Here is a 15,784-nt window from a genome sequence, read left to right as displayed (position 1 = left end):
AATATCCTTTCCACCCCTGCATTGCTGTGTGGAAGAATAAGCATTGCCTTTGCAAGTTTACAAAGCAGTGGAAAACATGTTTTCCCATTAATTTCATACTGTGACACTTTATGCCAGGCCTGCCACCAAATTAGGTTCCTAAATCCTCATTACAGCATTTAAAAATCCTGTAAAATTTATAGCCGTAATTGACATATGTAATTTATTTTTCGCGGTAATTTTAAATATACATTGCATTCCAAAACATAATTTAAAAAAAATCAAATGAATGTAAAAATTTTTTTTAAGATTTGCCACTTACATTACAAAACTAATAGTTGGTATCACAATAAAATGAAAAGTAATTAAAAAATTTCTCTTCAGTATAGGCTTTGGTGCTTTTCTTATTTACAAACTATAAATACATCCATACAACTGAAGTTATTTACAAGTTAAAAAAAAAAACAAATGTATTTCACATCAATAACTAGCTACTTTTTCATGTTCTGTGCTCTTTTCCGCATCTCGTCAGTGGGCTTGAAAGCATGTTCTCATTCTGCAATGCAACAGCACATTTAACATCGGTGATTCCATTGACAATCTGTGAACAGTTTTAACCATCTTGAGATTGCTGAAAAAAACCCTTTCCACAGCAGATTTTCTCCAGTTGCAGCACCACTCAAAGCCATTACTTTGTACAGATAAGTTTCAACAATCTCAGATGGAAAGAACCTTGCTAACACTACAACCAGCCTAGGGGTCGTCCATTAATCACGTGATGTTTTTTAGCAACTTTTTAACCCCCCCTCCCCGCTAGTGATTTGTGGTGAGGTTTCAGACTTACACCCCCCCCCCCCCCCCCCAAATAAATCACGTGTATTTTTGGTACAAAATATTTTTAAAAATTTCAGAATATTATCTTTAAATATAGGTATAGGCCTAATCTAATTTAATTCTGGAAAATTAAGCACAGTGATAAAAATGTCCAGACACACATTAAGGTTGCAGGTTTATTCTCGCTGGCATAAAAATAATAAAGGAAAGGCTTATATGTGATTTACGCATGTATTCGGCGCCAAAATCACAGTCTTACTGGTGACTGGCAAGCCGAGCCGGGTGGTTCATGTTGCGGCGGGCGGGGATATTGTTGCCTGGCTACGGCGAATCAAGGTCACGCATCGCTTTTCGGTTTAGTAGAAATCGGGCGAAAAAATAAATACACGTGATATCTCTGTACACCCCCCCTCCCCCCCTTGTGATATTTCGTGATTTTTCCCGACCCCCTCCCCCCCTTTCGAGTCTCACGTGATTAATGGACGATCCCCTAGTGACTGTAACATCAGTTGATTCATCAATCATCAGTGTGAAAAATTGTGTTTTCATTGCATAGGTAACATAATCTACAGCTGATGTACCCAAAAGTTGAATAATTATCTGGCTAGTTTTAGTGCGAGAACAAGGAAAGTTTCTTGCAATTTCACTATCTGGAAACATTTGAGGGACAAGTTTCGTGAAATTATCACTGAGCTTCACAGATAAATTGTTTTCACAAACGAAGTTCGCCCATAACAATTCCGCATCAATTATTTTATTTGGTTTGGTTACAAAACTCGTCAAAGAACTCTGATCAGCAGCTCGTTGGTTTTTCGCATGAACTTGCGTTTTCAAGCCGCCCTTTGTCACGTTCAGTTCCGAGTTGCAAGTCGAACAAAGGGCGGAAAATTCCGTTTTGCCACGCCTCAACCATTTCAATTCTTGCTCCCATTCTTTACGATAACGCTGTTTAAAAAGTGACCTCTCCGAAGCCTTAAGTTTTTCCTCCATCACAATCAGCTAAGACCAAAACTACTACTTAAATCACGTAAGAAGTTTGTAAACAAATGCCGCACCTAAAACATTGTAACGGCAAAAACGAACCAATGTTTACTGACGCCATGACACTTTTTAGCGTTTAACTCAACAAACAAATAACATTCCCCCCAAAACCATAGATATTGTACTTCATGAAACGCTATTTGGAAGGAAATGTTTTTGGTTTGTGGTTAAACGATTGGAAGTTCCATGGCGCTACACGTAATGTGAGTGTTTGCTTTACTGTTGGATGCTTGTATGGTTTGACAACTTCAAATAGGTAGTTGAATGTAAATATTTACACAAATGAAATTCAAAAATAAAAATATCGGCGAAGCGTCGTAAATATCCGTGAATGTCGCCGTTTATCTGTTAGTCCGTTTTAAGCTTCAAATATCCGTGAAAACGGATAAAATCCGTAAAAACGGCAGGCCTGAGCTAATCTATTGTAGAAAAAAAAATACAATATCACATTGCCTTCTCGATTCAGATCTCTGCTTCAAAAAATCATTATGGACGTGTACCCATGAAATATGAAATATAACCAGTTAAAAAACAGGCAACACTACTGAAATGAAATCTACAGTAACGATAAACTATGATTGAATTGAAAACTCCTGCAGGGCAGTAACACGACCTGGCGTATAAGGTCGTCAGCTGGAATCCACCTAAAAGAATCTGGACGCGAGTGGCTCGATTAGCGCTGGATTAAAAACCTTACACTGTAAATGTCTCCTGCATCACTAGGATATACCACTGTGTTATCAATAATTTTATAACTTAATTTTAATAATGTATGACAGTTTATTTATTCACTTAAATAAATCATAAACATAATATATTGTTCACAGGTGTCTAGTGTTTATAAACTCCAAAAAAAAGTTATGAATGTTAAAAAGTGACAAAATTCACTAAAATGTTAATTGCAAGGGTGATTCTTGTGATGTGACATATTATTAATATTAAAGTTTTTATTCTATATTTTAAATTAAGCATGGGGAAGAACACATGCTATTTTCAAGATAGCAGTACAAAATCAGGGCAGATAATTACTGTTTTTCCATCACTTGACCTGTGATTACGAAAAGACAACAGTCACTAATATTTCTTCCTTTAACCCTATACGTAGCATGTAGCTAGTTTGTTTGTATTAATGGTTACTGTTCAGAATAAATATGTACACAACCCTTATGAGTTCATTTTTGCAACATGGATAATATTTACAAAAAATTAGTGATGAAATAGTCTGCAAATTTTTGGGTTGATCGAGTCGAGCGGAGTCCAGTAATTATAATTATACAGTCTAGTTAATTCAACACTGATAATGTCTTTTAGTTGAGTCTAGTCCTTAAAAAAATTTTGATCTCCAAACAAGCACTTTATTCAGCATTTGAAACATACACCAAATAATCGAAGTTATTTCACTACTACTGTCAAAATGAATGTCATTCACAATTGAAAATATAAATATTAGACATATTAAAGGAATAAGAAATAAATTTTGTTTCTTTCATATCACTTACCGTTATTGAAAAAAAAATTAACAAAATTGGCTACTACCATGGTCTATTTCAAGAAAACCACAGGAACTGTTATGCTATGGGTATGGATAAAAGGTGAATTCACTACATAGTTGAAACAATGTTCGAATTAATATTTACCACCATGTTCACACAGTAGTATGTAGTTTACTTGCTGCATTTATCTATGACACTATACACTTGCACCTTATACTTTGAAAGCAACATAAATAAACGTAAATGTGAATAAAAGTGCCAGAGACGAGTGTAAATTTGCTGTAAATGTGTTTTTAATATTTCAGAATGGCTACATGGCCATCGTAAATAACTGAAACAATTATTCAATTTGAGTTAAAAGTGTAAATATGTGCTAATTTCATTACTGTTTAACAAATAAGGCTTATTGTTTTAATTTTGCAGCTATTGTAAAATTAAATAAGGTTAGCCTTATTTTGTGGTATTTTTTGTCTTTGTAATTAATTATTAGAGTTGAGCATAAACAATTTAAATTTTTTTTTTTTTTTCCATACATTGTATGGCAGATTGGAAAATTTTAACCTCAAATAATTCCCGATCCCATTCTGTTTCCTCCTTGAATGTTTTCCCTAGGGATGGGGCGAATCCTGATTTCCTCGAATCCGAATCCTAACTCGAATCCTCGACTGGAATTGCCGAATCTCGAACCCAAACCCGAATATTTTAACAGATGATGTCCACATATGTAATGTAAGTGATATGTATTCTGCTTGCACTAAAAGTCCCTTGACTTTATCACATGTAGATTGGTACATTCTGGTATAAGTGTATATAAAGACAACAATTTTTTCTTGAGAAATTTCAGTTTTAGTACAGATTAGCGGTTAGGATTTTTTCTATAAATAAGCTAGAGGTCTGCGAGCCTAAGAATTTTACTTCGAGCCGAGCTCGAGCTTTTGTGGTACAGTTACACTTTTGGGAAATTATTTTTATCTTAAACTTAATATCATGTTTGAATAAAGTATTAAAATGAAGTGGGCTTATTAATTTTGGGTAACTATTTACAGAGTGTGTTTACATTTTGCACTGCTAGAAAAAAAATAACAATTTTTTTCATTGAATCTTACCTGTTTCCATTGGTTCATTAGTAACTGATATCATCCAACTAACATAACCAAGTATATGTTTGTGTAAATGTAACATATCTTTGGAAAAATTTCACCCTTGTCAATTTTTCTGGAGTCCTTACTGAGCTTCAACAAACTTAGCACCAAAAATCATGTTGTTTGAAAAGTACATTCACATTGTTTCAACATTTCCACTTTTCAGCACAATAATTCTGAGAGAGATTGTCACAGAGTATTAAATTCTGTTCTTTAATCTATCATTCAGAACAATAATTTGTTCTGCACGTTCAGGAGTTAAATTAGCTCTACGATTGGAGATAGTGTTTCCAGCAAAAGAGAAGCGTCTCTCGCTGGCAACCTGCTTGGCTGGAATGCTTTAGTAAAATTGCTTAACCTCAAAATTAGTGTCATAAATATCTGTAACTGGTCATTAAAGTTTAATCAATTGAAAGTAATAAAAATAAAAACATTTTACTTCATTCAATTTACACTTGCAAAAAAAACATACACACAATAAACCTACATGGAAATTAAAGTCTTTTTCAATATCCTGAAGTCTGAAATATGTTTATTCATGTCATTAAATGTAGAGCTGTATTGAAGAAGCAGATTTTGCCAATATTTAGTTGAATCGGCATTTCTGCCGACTTCCGATACAGTACGCTCGTTAATTTTCGGCCGATATTACTGAAAAACAAAAGAGACTGCCATAACCTAAAAATCCACGAGTACCATTTTCACTTTTCGTAGTAGTACTGCATTCTTTCAGATCGCATTATTTCTTAGCAACATGTGCCAACCGTACATATCAAAGTTTAACATCCTTTTTTTTTTAACAATGTTCTTTAATTTAATATGTCATAAATAAATAATACATTACTATCACGGTAAATATACATCTCAGTTGTTACGGTAACTATAGTGCAAATATGGTAGCTATCATGCTTCTGTAGTAATTATGGTATTCTACAAAGAATCTTGTTCTTTTTATGGTATTTATCTTAAAATAACTATTGGGTTTGTACTGTAGTTATGGTACATCATACATATTTCTTCGTATGTTGTTGTTCATTTGTCTTTTCTTCATATTTACGTGTGCCATTATTTGAGACAAGAAGTTTCAGAAAAAATTTTAACGGACATTATATCACACATTTAATGGCGTAATGACGAGACCTCGGGCAATTTAAACGCTTTATACGGAAAAACCTACCATGCGGGACCTCGTAAGCGAGTTTTACTGTATTTTTTTCCCGTAAATAGTAAAAACCGAATCCTTTGACGAATCCTATATCAGACCCGCCGAACCTTCGAATCCCTAGGATTCGGCGGATTCGGCGGATATTGGATTCGGTCGCCCCATCCCTAGTTTTCCCTCATCCAACCCATCTCTACTTTGGAGTTTAAAAAAAAAATATTTTTTTGGTTCTTCCTAGACTGTAATACTTAACATATCTTGGAGAATAATTGAAAACATGTCGGGAAGTGAAAAAATAATTGGAAATTATTCTATTTTATGGTAAAGATGCTCTCGTTTATGATTACCTCTGAAGACTATGACTTCCAGACTATTGAGGTTTTTTTAGAAACCAGTCAGATTTGAAAGAAAAAAAAACTGCTCTTGAAACTAGTGTTGTGCGAGATCTCGAATCTCGAGAAAAATTTCGAGAAATATTGCATTCTCGAACAGCGAGCGAGAAAAATAATTTCTCGAAAAAAAACGAGATTTTTTTTTCGTACCGGTAACAACTCAATTTGGAATGGAAACTAAATTTGATACTTATAGTTGTATTTTTATATGTTGATCATTACATACACACTGCCATTATTTTAGTTTAAATGTTTTAAAAATACCAAACGTGTCTGCCTGTTTGGACGAATAATGATTTGGCGGAACACAAAGCAAACATGATGCAATCATTAAGAGATATTAGACTAGCCGATATTCAGCCATCCAAAACCTTTATCAATAACCGAAACTGTGAATAAAAACTGTCATATGAAATTCCAATTTATCCTGAAAGAAAAACTGCCGTATTTAATTTTTAAATTACGTAACCGTAATACATAATAAAATACGTTCGAACCTAACCTACAAAATTGGTTTTGTTTACATACACGTTATTATGGTAAAGTTATAAAAAGCATTACTTTTAATTTAGTCATAATATTTTGTTCGATAATGTTTAATAGCATACTGAAATGTTGATATTACGGCAAAATACAAAATTTACTTTTTAACGAACAAAAGGGAATGGTGGTCATGCTGCCAGACCGAGTCTGCTTCGCTGTTCCGTTTCTTATTTCATTTCCAATAAAAGACTGCGCAAGTCATGTGATTATTAAATGGACTGGAATGTAAAGGAATGGATTGAACACGCAGAACAATTCACGCCCTTGTATTACGTAAAATTACGTGAATGTGTGTGTTCAAACCCGTTGAAAAGGCAGAATAAATAGTATGTTCATCCCATTTCCTTTTCCACCTTTGTTTCACTCAGTCGTAAGATGTCACGAGTAATGAATCCCGCCAAAGCCTCCCTAGTATCAATTTCTTTGTTTTCATTACAGTACCAGAGTTTCCCGTTTACGCAACCTACTCTGCGGGTATGAATAAATAATGTGACGCCTGTAAAATGTTATTAGGAATATGAGAATAATTTCCTAATACTGCTTTATCTCTAACTGCGGCGTAACCAAGTGGAAAAAAAAGTGTTGCGGGAATAGAACAGTTTAACAGAAGTAAACTTTGTTGTCAAATTAAACTTTGACGGTAAAATGGAAGATGTGGACATATCAGTGTGGCAGTATTACACAAAAAGTGGCGATAAGTCAACGGGAACCACAATTAACATGTTAGCTACTAGACTTTTACCTAAGTGAGTGAATGTTTATTTATAATTTAGTGTAGGCTTACATAACGTGTGGTGCATGTCAGTTGTGCACAGGCAACTAAATTGACATTCTATATGATAAACAACAGTTTTATGTACAGAACAATGTATTTTGAAAGTGATATCTACAGTAAATCTTGATTATTTAAAAATTTCTCATTCTCGTCTCGTTTCTCGCGAGAAAAATATTTTCTTTCTCGAAAATTTCTCGAGGCCTAAATCTTATTCTCGCACAACCCTACTTGAAACATAAGAAGTATTAAAGGGGTGAGGGGGTTGTCTGTAAAGTCGGTTTACAGACGATTATTTTCCGTGATAACGTGAGTGGAAGAGAGAGAAATGCGTCGCTAGCCGAACGCTTAGGCCAATCGTGCCTCTCTATTGCTTGTTCCGCGCTCTTGCTTGCACGCTCGGCTCAGGTGGAACGTGACAATTAGTCATGCTTTTTCGTGCGTGCAGCCGGCGTTCATCGATTTATAAGACGTTATCACGTCAAAAATAAAAATATTGCATTTTTATCTGTGAAAAGTATTTTTTATGCCATTAAATGCCAAAAACATTCAGCATAAACTAGGTATAACTTTACCGAAACAAAAAATTTAAAAAAACAAAAAAATTAAATTGGTATTTATTTTCCATCTGCCATTTTCTGGTTAGCAATGTTATCCCTGACTTAAAAAAAAAGTCATTTTTAAATAATTTTAGAACATACACATTTCTTAAAAAAAAAGTGGGATTACATAAGGTATTAAAATACGAAATAACATGTTTTTTTTTAATAATAAAAAAATCTGCCACTTTGACTAGATATCAAACACTTTGTGTCAAACAATGATATTAGAGATAAAAATATTTTCTTTTCGCAGTTTGTTTGCTGTGTTACAGATCTATTAAGAACAGCAGCACAATCCATAATAGTGTCATTTCCAGTGTTTTTAAATGTAAATAGTGTAATAAGCATCTGTTGTTCAAGCAGTGTTATTATGTAAAATTACTGTGTTTTATCGCATAATTGTTACACTGTTATTTTAGAAAGTAAAATTTTGATAAAATAAATTATCGCATAAAAATCACATTATGTTTTTGACCCCTCTGTTAGATTCCAAGTGCTTTGTGTAGGTAGTAAACATGACCTTGCCAAAGATCACAGGACAAGAACTGTGCTACAGCAATCTGTTTTCATGTTATTATCAGGCAGTGTGGAATTTATAATGGAAAAATGCATTAATTACCATTATAGTAAAACTCGTTTCAGATGTACTCACACCATACAGTTTTCGGTCCAATGCGATAAAATGTTTCGGTCCCTCCATTTTCTCCATAATATGTACTTTCCCCCACTTAAAACAATGTGTTTTAAAGTTGAAATCCGTTATTCGTTAGGATATTGCAGCTTACTTATTGAATTAACAGAAATACAAAGTGGTCCGATTTGTAAATTTTTTTAAGACTTTTTCTAATGTTTTAACTGTTAATTTTTCTTTGCCAATTCATAGTGTATAAAAATATAACCAGCGTAGTTGGCATCATCATGTTTGGTTACGTTGATGCCTGTAGAGAGTGTGCACACGTATATCAATATCAATATCAATACCTAGCTTGCCCATTGCATGCAACACGCACGCTATTGACTCGTGCAGAGTAAACTACATTTGATAGCTTGCACACTTTTGTGGTTAGTGTGTACTGCGATGATACTCATGGGAATACTTTGTTAGTTCCGGTTCATGTTTTGGTTTTTTTTATTTTGTGTTTAACATAATATGTTTTTGTTGCATGACTAATTGACTAATTAATTTAAATTGTTTGGCGTGCTTTTGTATACTCTGCTTTGTAATTCAACGTAATTTCAATGCAATTTTTTGTTTTTATGACAAATGACCTCAACAAAAATGTTTTTCTCGTATAAAAATCACATGATGTGATAAAACTTGGTAACCGTACTTTAAGAAACCTCTGAGAATGTAAATATGTAATCACGCTGTGACATTTTTGTAAAATAATGGTGATTTATGCTTGTTGGACTTCATATGTATCAAGTTTTAAGAAAATTACAGTAGACTCCAAACTAATACAGTTATTACATGAAAACGGAAAGAACATTATTTACTTACGGCACTTGAACATTCATTTAACTGAAATTTTTTTTATTTATTTGAATTAAATAGAATAATTTCTTGCAGAAATGGAGTATGAATGTTCGATTTTGATGGTTAACCTCCAGTTATTCTTGCAGGGTGAAATGTCAGCCGGAGGAGGCTGGGGTGGGCGACGGCTACAAGGCCGTGGTGGTTGTGGACTGGGGGAAGGTGAACCAGCACATGGAGAGGGTCTCTCGCAGTCGCACCCGGATTTCTTTAGACCCGGAGTGTCTGCGCTGGACCCCTCTCGTGCCCTCCATCCCAGCCCACGACACGGATGCCTACACCAGCGAGTCTGATAGGGACAAGGTAATATTCTCATCATTTAGTTTTTCTTCGCCTTTTAACCATTTCAATAATAATACTTATTTGATGGTCAATACCAAGAACTTAATTAAAAGAAAAGGTTTTGCATGGTACAAAAGGGTACATGCAGTGAAACCTCATTACAAAGTACCTCACTTTTAAGGATATCTGACTTAGAAGTAATGTTATGAGTGGAAAATTCAGGTCTAGAAAAGATAGACCATTTAACTAACTATAGAGCTATGTTTATTAAATAATTGTTACACCATTAAATTATAACAATTTAATTGTTTGTCAACAAATTATCATCATTTTCATAAGTCCACTATTCATTCTCTCCACTGGAGCTCAGCTCAACAGTGGTCTTCTCTACTGTTCACCTCTTACCATGCACCTCAGTCCTGAACCACTGATACTCACTCGTCTGCTTCGTGACACAGTTCCCAATATTCACCAACCTTTGCACATGAAGCTCGCTCGTCGCCCGATCATCTCTTGCAGGGGTCACTCGCCCTCTTCACTTCACTGCGCTCACAAGTCTCGCACTCGCTCGTCGGTGTTCCCAACAGCCTCTGTCACTCATTCACACTGGCTGTCGGCGATACCTTTCCTCCCTGGAATGGTATCGTAGCCAACCAAAGTGTCGCGTCATCAGAATCCCTGACTTAACATTGGACGGTGCGAGAACACTGGCGGCCTAGTAACACCATGTCTCACTACGTTGCTCTTAGGACTAGCAGAGACAGGCGAGACATTAAGTCCCAGAGATTATTTACAAAGAGACAGGCATTACCTTGGAGGCTGCAGGGTTCCCCTAGAGAAGAGCAGCTAGTATGCCATATTAACATATATTTTCAGGCCCCTAAAGATTATTTATATTTAGTAACAGTTCAGTACAATAAAGCACTTTCATTATTGAAGTACTGAAACTGTGGGTTTTTTCAAATATTTTGTAGTGAGATTTCACTGTAGTCTGCATGAATGTATTTTTTACATTTGATATTTTCTTTCAGAACTATGACAGCGAAGTGAAAGAGGAAGAACCTCTTAGTACACCCAGGATAACGCGACGAGAACTGAGCATGAATGTCACAGAGACGCCTTTGTCTGCAGCATCCACGGATGCCCAAGATGGTGCAATGAGGTCAAAGAAAGGTCGCAAGCGGAAAGTGAGGGTTCGCTTCAGCCCCGACACCACCAAGGAGGAGACGGCACAACTCGCCGATGTCGAGGACAACATCGCCTCCACCCCAGTCGTGTCCGATAAGCAGCAGAAGAATGCCAAAGGTTTCAAGCGGAAGGTGAGGAGGTGGAAGAAGAACAACTCGGTAATGCCCGGGATCCGACCGCTGAAAAAGTCAAAGGCTCGCAAGCAGCAGCTGGCCAGCACGCCTGCCCAGAGTGTTGTCGTGGCCGAGTCGATACAGGTGAAGTCGGAGGCGATCCTGAAGCCTAGTCGGCTCAGTAGAGACCTGGAGGTGGATGGCATCGGTGGGAGACAGAAAAGCGCGGGCACTGTCCCAAAGCACCCGGTGGAAGATTCGAGCGAGGCAGAGCAGGTGACCAAGAAGAAGGGAAGGTTCTTAAAGAACAAGCCCGGGAGGGTGGCGGGCAGACGAGCATCATCCGTGAAGACGAGCGGCAAGCGTGTGCTGGAAGCGACCAGCGGGGACGAGCGGGAGACGAAGAGGCCACGGTTGGAGCAGCCGAGGGTCGGCCGGCCGAGCCTGAAGGTACGAGAGGAGATGGCACGGGTGAAGGAGAGCCCGACCAAGAGGGAGTCGTCTGCACGCCAGAGTACGAGGCACCAGCCGGTTGAGGAGACCCCGTCGCCGGTCAGAAAGAGGCCGTCACTGCTGAGGGACAAGCGTCCGTCTCTCAACAGCATCATCTCGAGTGAGTATCTGTCCGAGCTGGAGCGAGCCTACTTGAAAGTTCTCGTGCTTCGAGCGAGCTCGAGCTCGAGCTCAAACTTTTGTGGTACAGTTGCACTTTTTGGAAATGTTTTTATCTTATACTTAGTATAATGTTTTAATAAAGTGTTAAAATGAAGTGGGCTTATTAATTTTGATAACTATATACAGAGTGCATTTACATTTTGCACTAGGAAAAAAAAACGTTTTCGCCTTTGAATCTTACCTGTTTCCATTGGTTCATCGCTTGCAAAAAAAAACATGCGCACAATAGACCTGCAAGGAAATTAGAGTATTTTTCAGTATCCTGAAGGCTGAAATATGTTTACTCATGTCATCAAATATAGAGCTGTACCGATACGAATCGGCAGAAGCCAATTTTGCTGATATTTATGTGAATCGGCATTTCTGTCGATTTCCGATACGCTTGTTAATTTTCGGCCGATATTATTGAATAACAAGAGAGTGCTATAACCTAAAAACCTAAAGATCCATGAGTACCCTTTTCACTTTTCATAGTAGTACTGCATTCTTTCAACTTGCATTATTTCTTAGCAACATGTGCCAACTGTACATACCAAAATTTAACATCTGTTTTTTTTTTTTTCAATAATATTCTTTAATTTTAATACGTCATAAATAAATACATTACAATCATGGTAAAAATAAATCTCTGTAGTAATTATGGTACCTACAAAGAATCTTGTACTGTAGGTATGGTGGTACATCATATTTCTTCGTAAGTTGTTTATTTTTTTTCTTTACATTTACGTGCGACATTACTATTTGTGACAGGAACTTTTGGAAAAATTTTAAACGGGACTTTATATCACACATTCAATGGCGTAAATGACCAGACTCCCCCGGACAAATTAAACGCTTTATACGGAATAACGTACCATGCGGAACCGTTGTGAGTGAGTTTTAGTGTATTTTCTTCTGTAAACAATAAAACAACCGTCACAATGCTTTCCGGCCAAATAACCTGACGCTGTTGAAGCTCGAAATTTTCGAGCCTAACAATTTTTTTGGGCCAAGCTCGAGCTTGAATTAAGTACTCGGCTCGAGCTCGATTTTCGAGTACTCGTAGACCTCTAGTCCTCACTCAGTGCTCGTCCTATTGCCTACTTGCTAGCTAACCTGTGCACGTACCCGCACTGCTTGCTGGTTGATTATAAGTCTGTAGTTAGGAGTTATTTGGGATAAACTCTACCTATTGTGTTTTGAGCACTTTTTAGATAAAAGTTTTCATCACACCTGAATGTATATAGGTATTAAGTTTGATGGCCCGATACTGAAAAAACTCAATCCCGATACAGGTTCCGATAATAAAGATTTTACCAATCCAATAACTAATACTTATTATGGTTATGGAAAATATTCTTTCAGTGAGTGTATTGAATAAACTAGTGTGAGCAAATTTCTTAACTGCAGTGAAGTGATTATCCGAAACAATTCGGGACTGGGAGTGTTTGGATGATTGATTTTTTGGATAACCAATAATTTACAAAAATATTTATACCAGTGTTTTAAGAAAAATACATATGAAAGAAACACTGATACTAATCACAAAATAGTAATACTAAAAGAAAGCCTACATTTTGGAAATATAAGTCCAAAATGTCGTTTGCTGCAAAGCTGAGTTTCGGTTTATTGCTGCTAAATTTTGCACCAGCGCTGCCAGTTGAACCATGTGTTTGAATTTGCTGACTAATATTTTAAGTTAACCGTGTTTAAGTTGATGGATTTGGATAATTGATATTCTGCTGTCACATGCTAGCGTAAAGACATTTTGAGAACTCTCTGTTCAACCTATTGATTTTTCCGTAAAAAACTTTGTAACATTTCATTATAAAACTGTGTTTACGATATTTAGATCAACTTATAATTTTGTATTATTAAGGGTGCACCAGTAGATATTTTAATGTCAAGTCAAGTAATCAGCAATTTTTTATTTTTTTATTTTTTTTAAGCTCAACTAGCAGAAAATAGTGCCACAAAAGTACACACTACATAGTATCTCATAATGGGTTTTGATTCACTATCATAGTGCTAACCCTTAATAGCCTACAGTTCCTACCTACAGAATTTATATTTATAAAAGAATTTTACAACTGTATATTGCCATGTATTTGAGTTTTTATTACATAAAGTTTGTAAGCAACTAATGCCTATCAATAAAAATATTAGAATAAACTCTTTTAAATTACATTATGATAATTTCAAGGATTAAATTATGTTTATCCAGTTGCATTGCAGTTAAAGACTTTAAACTTCAGATGTTAATGTAATCATTAAAATGAAAACAATTTTTACACCAAAACTACCATTTTATTGCTATTTTAAATATTCAAGTTTATTTTCCTATGTAAACTATGTTCCCAGTACAAGAATATTCAGGGTGTATGTGCGTTAATATTGTTCTTGTGCTCTATGGGTGAAGTGCAGTGTTGTAACTTGCCCGATGTATATCATGTTGCGGTAACTATGGTGCATCTGTGGTACTTCTGCAAAAAATATTTCTTTTTATGGTAGTTCTTTTATGCTAACTATTGTTTTTGTGCGGCAACGATGGTGCTTCGTCCGTGTTTATTTGTCACTTGTTCATTTGTCTTCACTTCACGTGTGCCAATGTTATGCTCAGCTAGGATGGTAAAATAGACGTGTATTGGTACGATTATTTATTTTCTGTGGTGCACTGCAAAAATAATATTTATATTTTAAGAAACCTTAGTTATTCTACAAAATTTTGAGTATGATGCTTGCTAAGAAGTTATATTTTTTGTGTTTATATTATAGTAAAGTAAACAAAAGTATGATGAGGAAGTACTAAATTATGGCAAATAGTACCAAAAAAAACATGTAAATACAGTATGAGATTATGTAAAATCAGGCACCATCGCTAGCAAATTCAATACTTAATATCTATATTGTTAATAATAATTAAATGGTGGTAGAATATAAGCATCGCACAATAAAGTACCTCAATTTTTAATCAGTACTGCATCAACGATTCAAGTTTTGTACTGAACTGTGTTTTACAAGCTTTACAACTACTACTAGATATATAAGCCTAAGCCTATATTACACCAGGATATATTTGTAACATTTCAATAATGTTTACGAAAAGCATTTAAGAGTTAGCTGACAGCGGAAAAGTACTTTTGATTTCGGATTAAGTTTTCAAACTTTATTTTTAGAAGAGTTAAAATGGCTGCTGAAACGCATGTTTTCAGAGTAATTTTTATGTGTAAAACAACCAGTACAGATTCTTGGAAGCACTTAAGGGACTTGCATTACACGTTTTATCTTCATTTCTAGGCCGTATAATGTTTGGGTCACCGCTCAAATTTCACAGTTATCCTGTGACGAGAAGACTGCGCGTCAGTTCAGAGCCTTGCGATTAGAGGCTATACTGCGCTAGAATCACCAGCTAGCGTCACGCTTATCATGCCGCCTCACTAACAGACTAACACACATACACCCCTGACGAGGCGGGCCCCTTAATTGAATTATTTATTGACAAAAAGTATTATGCAGCTTAAAATCTGTGCATAGCACAACAAGCATAATAAAAAAATACCTGAACTAATCAACAAACACAGCATTCAAGTAATAGCCTTAAATTACAGAGAAATTGGAAGTATGTAAATAGGAAATATGGGTGATACCTGAATGAATGTGGGTATGAGTTGGAAACAGTCAGAAAGTCTGGGAATACTGAAAGGAGTGCATGGGCATGTGGCGCACAGGCCTGCGCACGCCCAAGGAGGAGCGCCTGAAGAAGGAGGAGAGCCCGGCGCCGGTGCCGGTGGGCATCGGGCGCGGCCGGCGCCCGGGGCCCATGCGGCGGGCGCAGTCCGAGGTGAAGCGGGAGCGCTGGTCTCAGCGGCGGGAGAAGAAGCTGCGCCTGGAGGAGGCCAGGTGAGCCCCCGCAGCTGTGTTCTTCTGTCGCAAGCGATTCCACCGAGTGCTAGGCCTTTGTGAACAACAGTTTTTTTTCTCAAATATGAATACTGAATGGCAGGGAAAACTAAAATATCACTAAAAACCTTTTTTCTCTATTTTGGTAAAAAA

At 36.3% G+C, this 15,784-nt stretch overlaps 1 protein-coding gene across 3 annotated transcripts in view; it reads left to right on the top strand.

The window, feature by feature from the left end:
- Window positions 1–15,784, top strand: part of LOC134533700 (histone acetyltransferase KAT6B) — a 183,282-nt gene that overhangs the window by 133,183 nt on the left and 34,315 nt on the right. For all 3 annotated transcript variants that reach the window (XM_063371260.1, XM_063371261.1, XM_063371259.1), the window contains exons 10-12: window positions 9,584–9,797; window positions 10,808–11,690; window positions 15,460–15,631. In XM_063371260.1, coding sequence (XP_063227330.1) covers window positions 9,584–9,797; window positions 10,808–11,690; window positions 15,460–15,631 — 1,269 coding nt within the window. The remainder of the gene's footprint in view (window positions 1–9,583; window positions 9,798–10,807; window positions 11,691–15,459; window positions 15,632–15,784) is intronic.

This window comes from Bacillus rossius, chromosome 7 (genome assembly GCF_032445375.1).
Source record: "Bacillus rossius redtenbacheri isolate Brsri chromosome 7, Brsri_v3, whole genome shotgun sequence".
Lineage (NCBI taxonomy): Eukaryota > Metazoa > Arthropoda > Insecta > Phasmatodea > Bacillidae > Bacillus > Bacillus rossius.
This window is presented reverse-complemented; position numbering and strand designations above follow the sequence as displayed.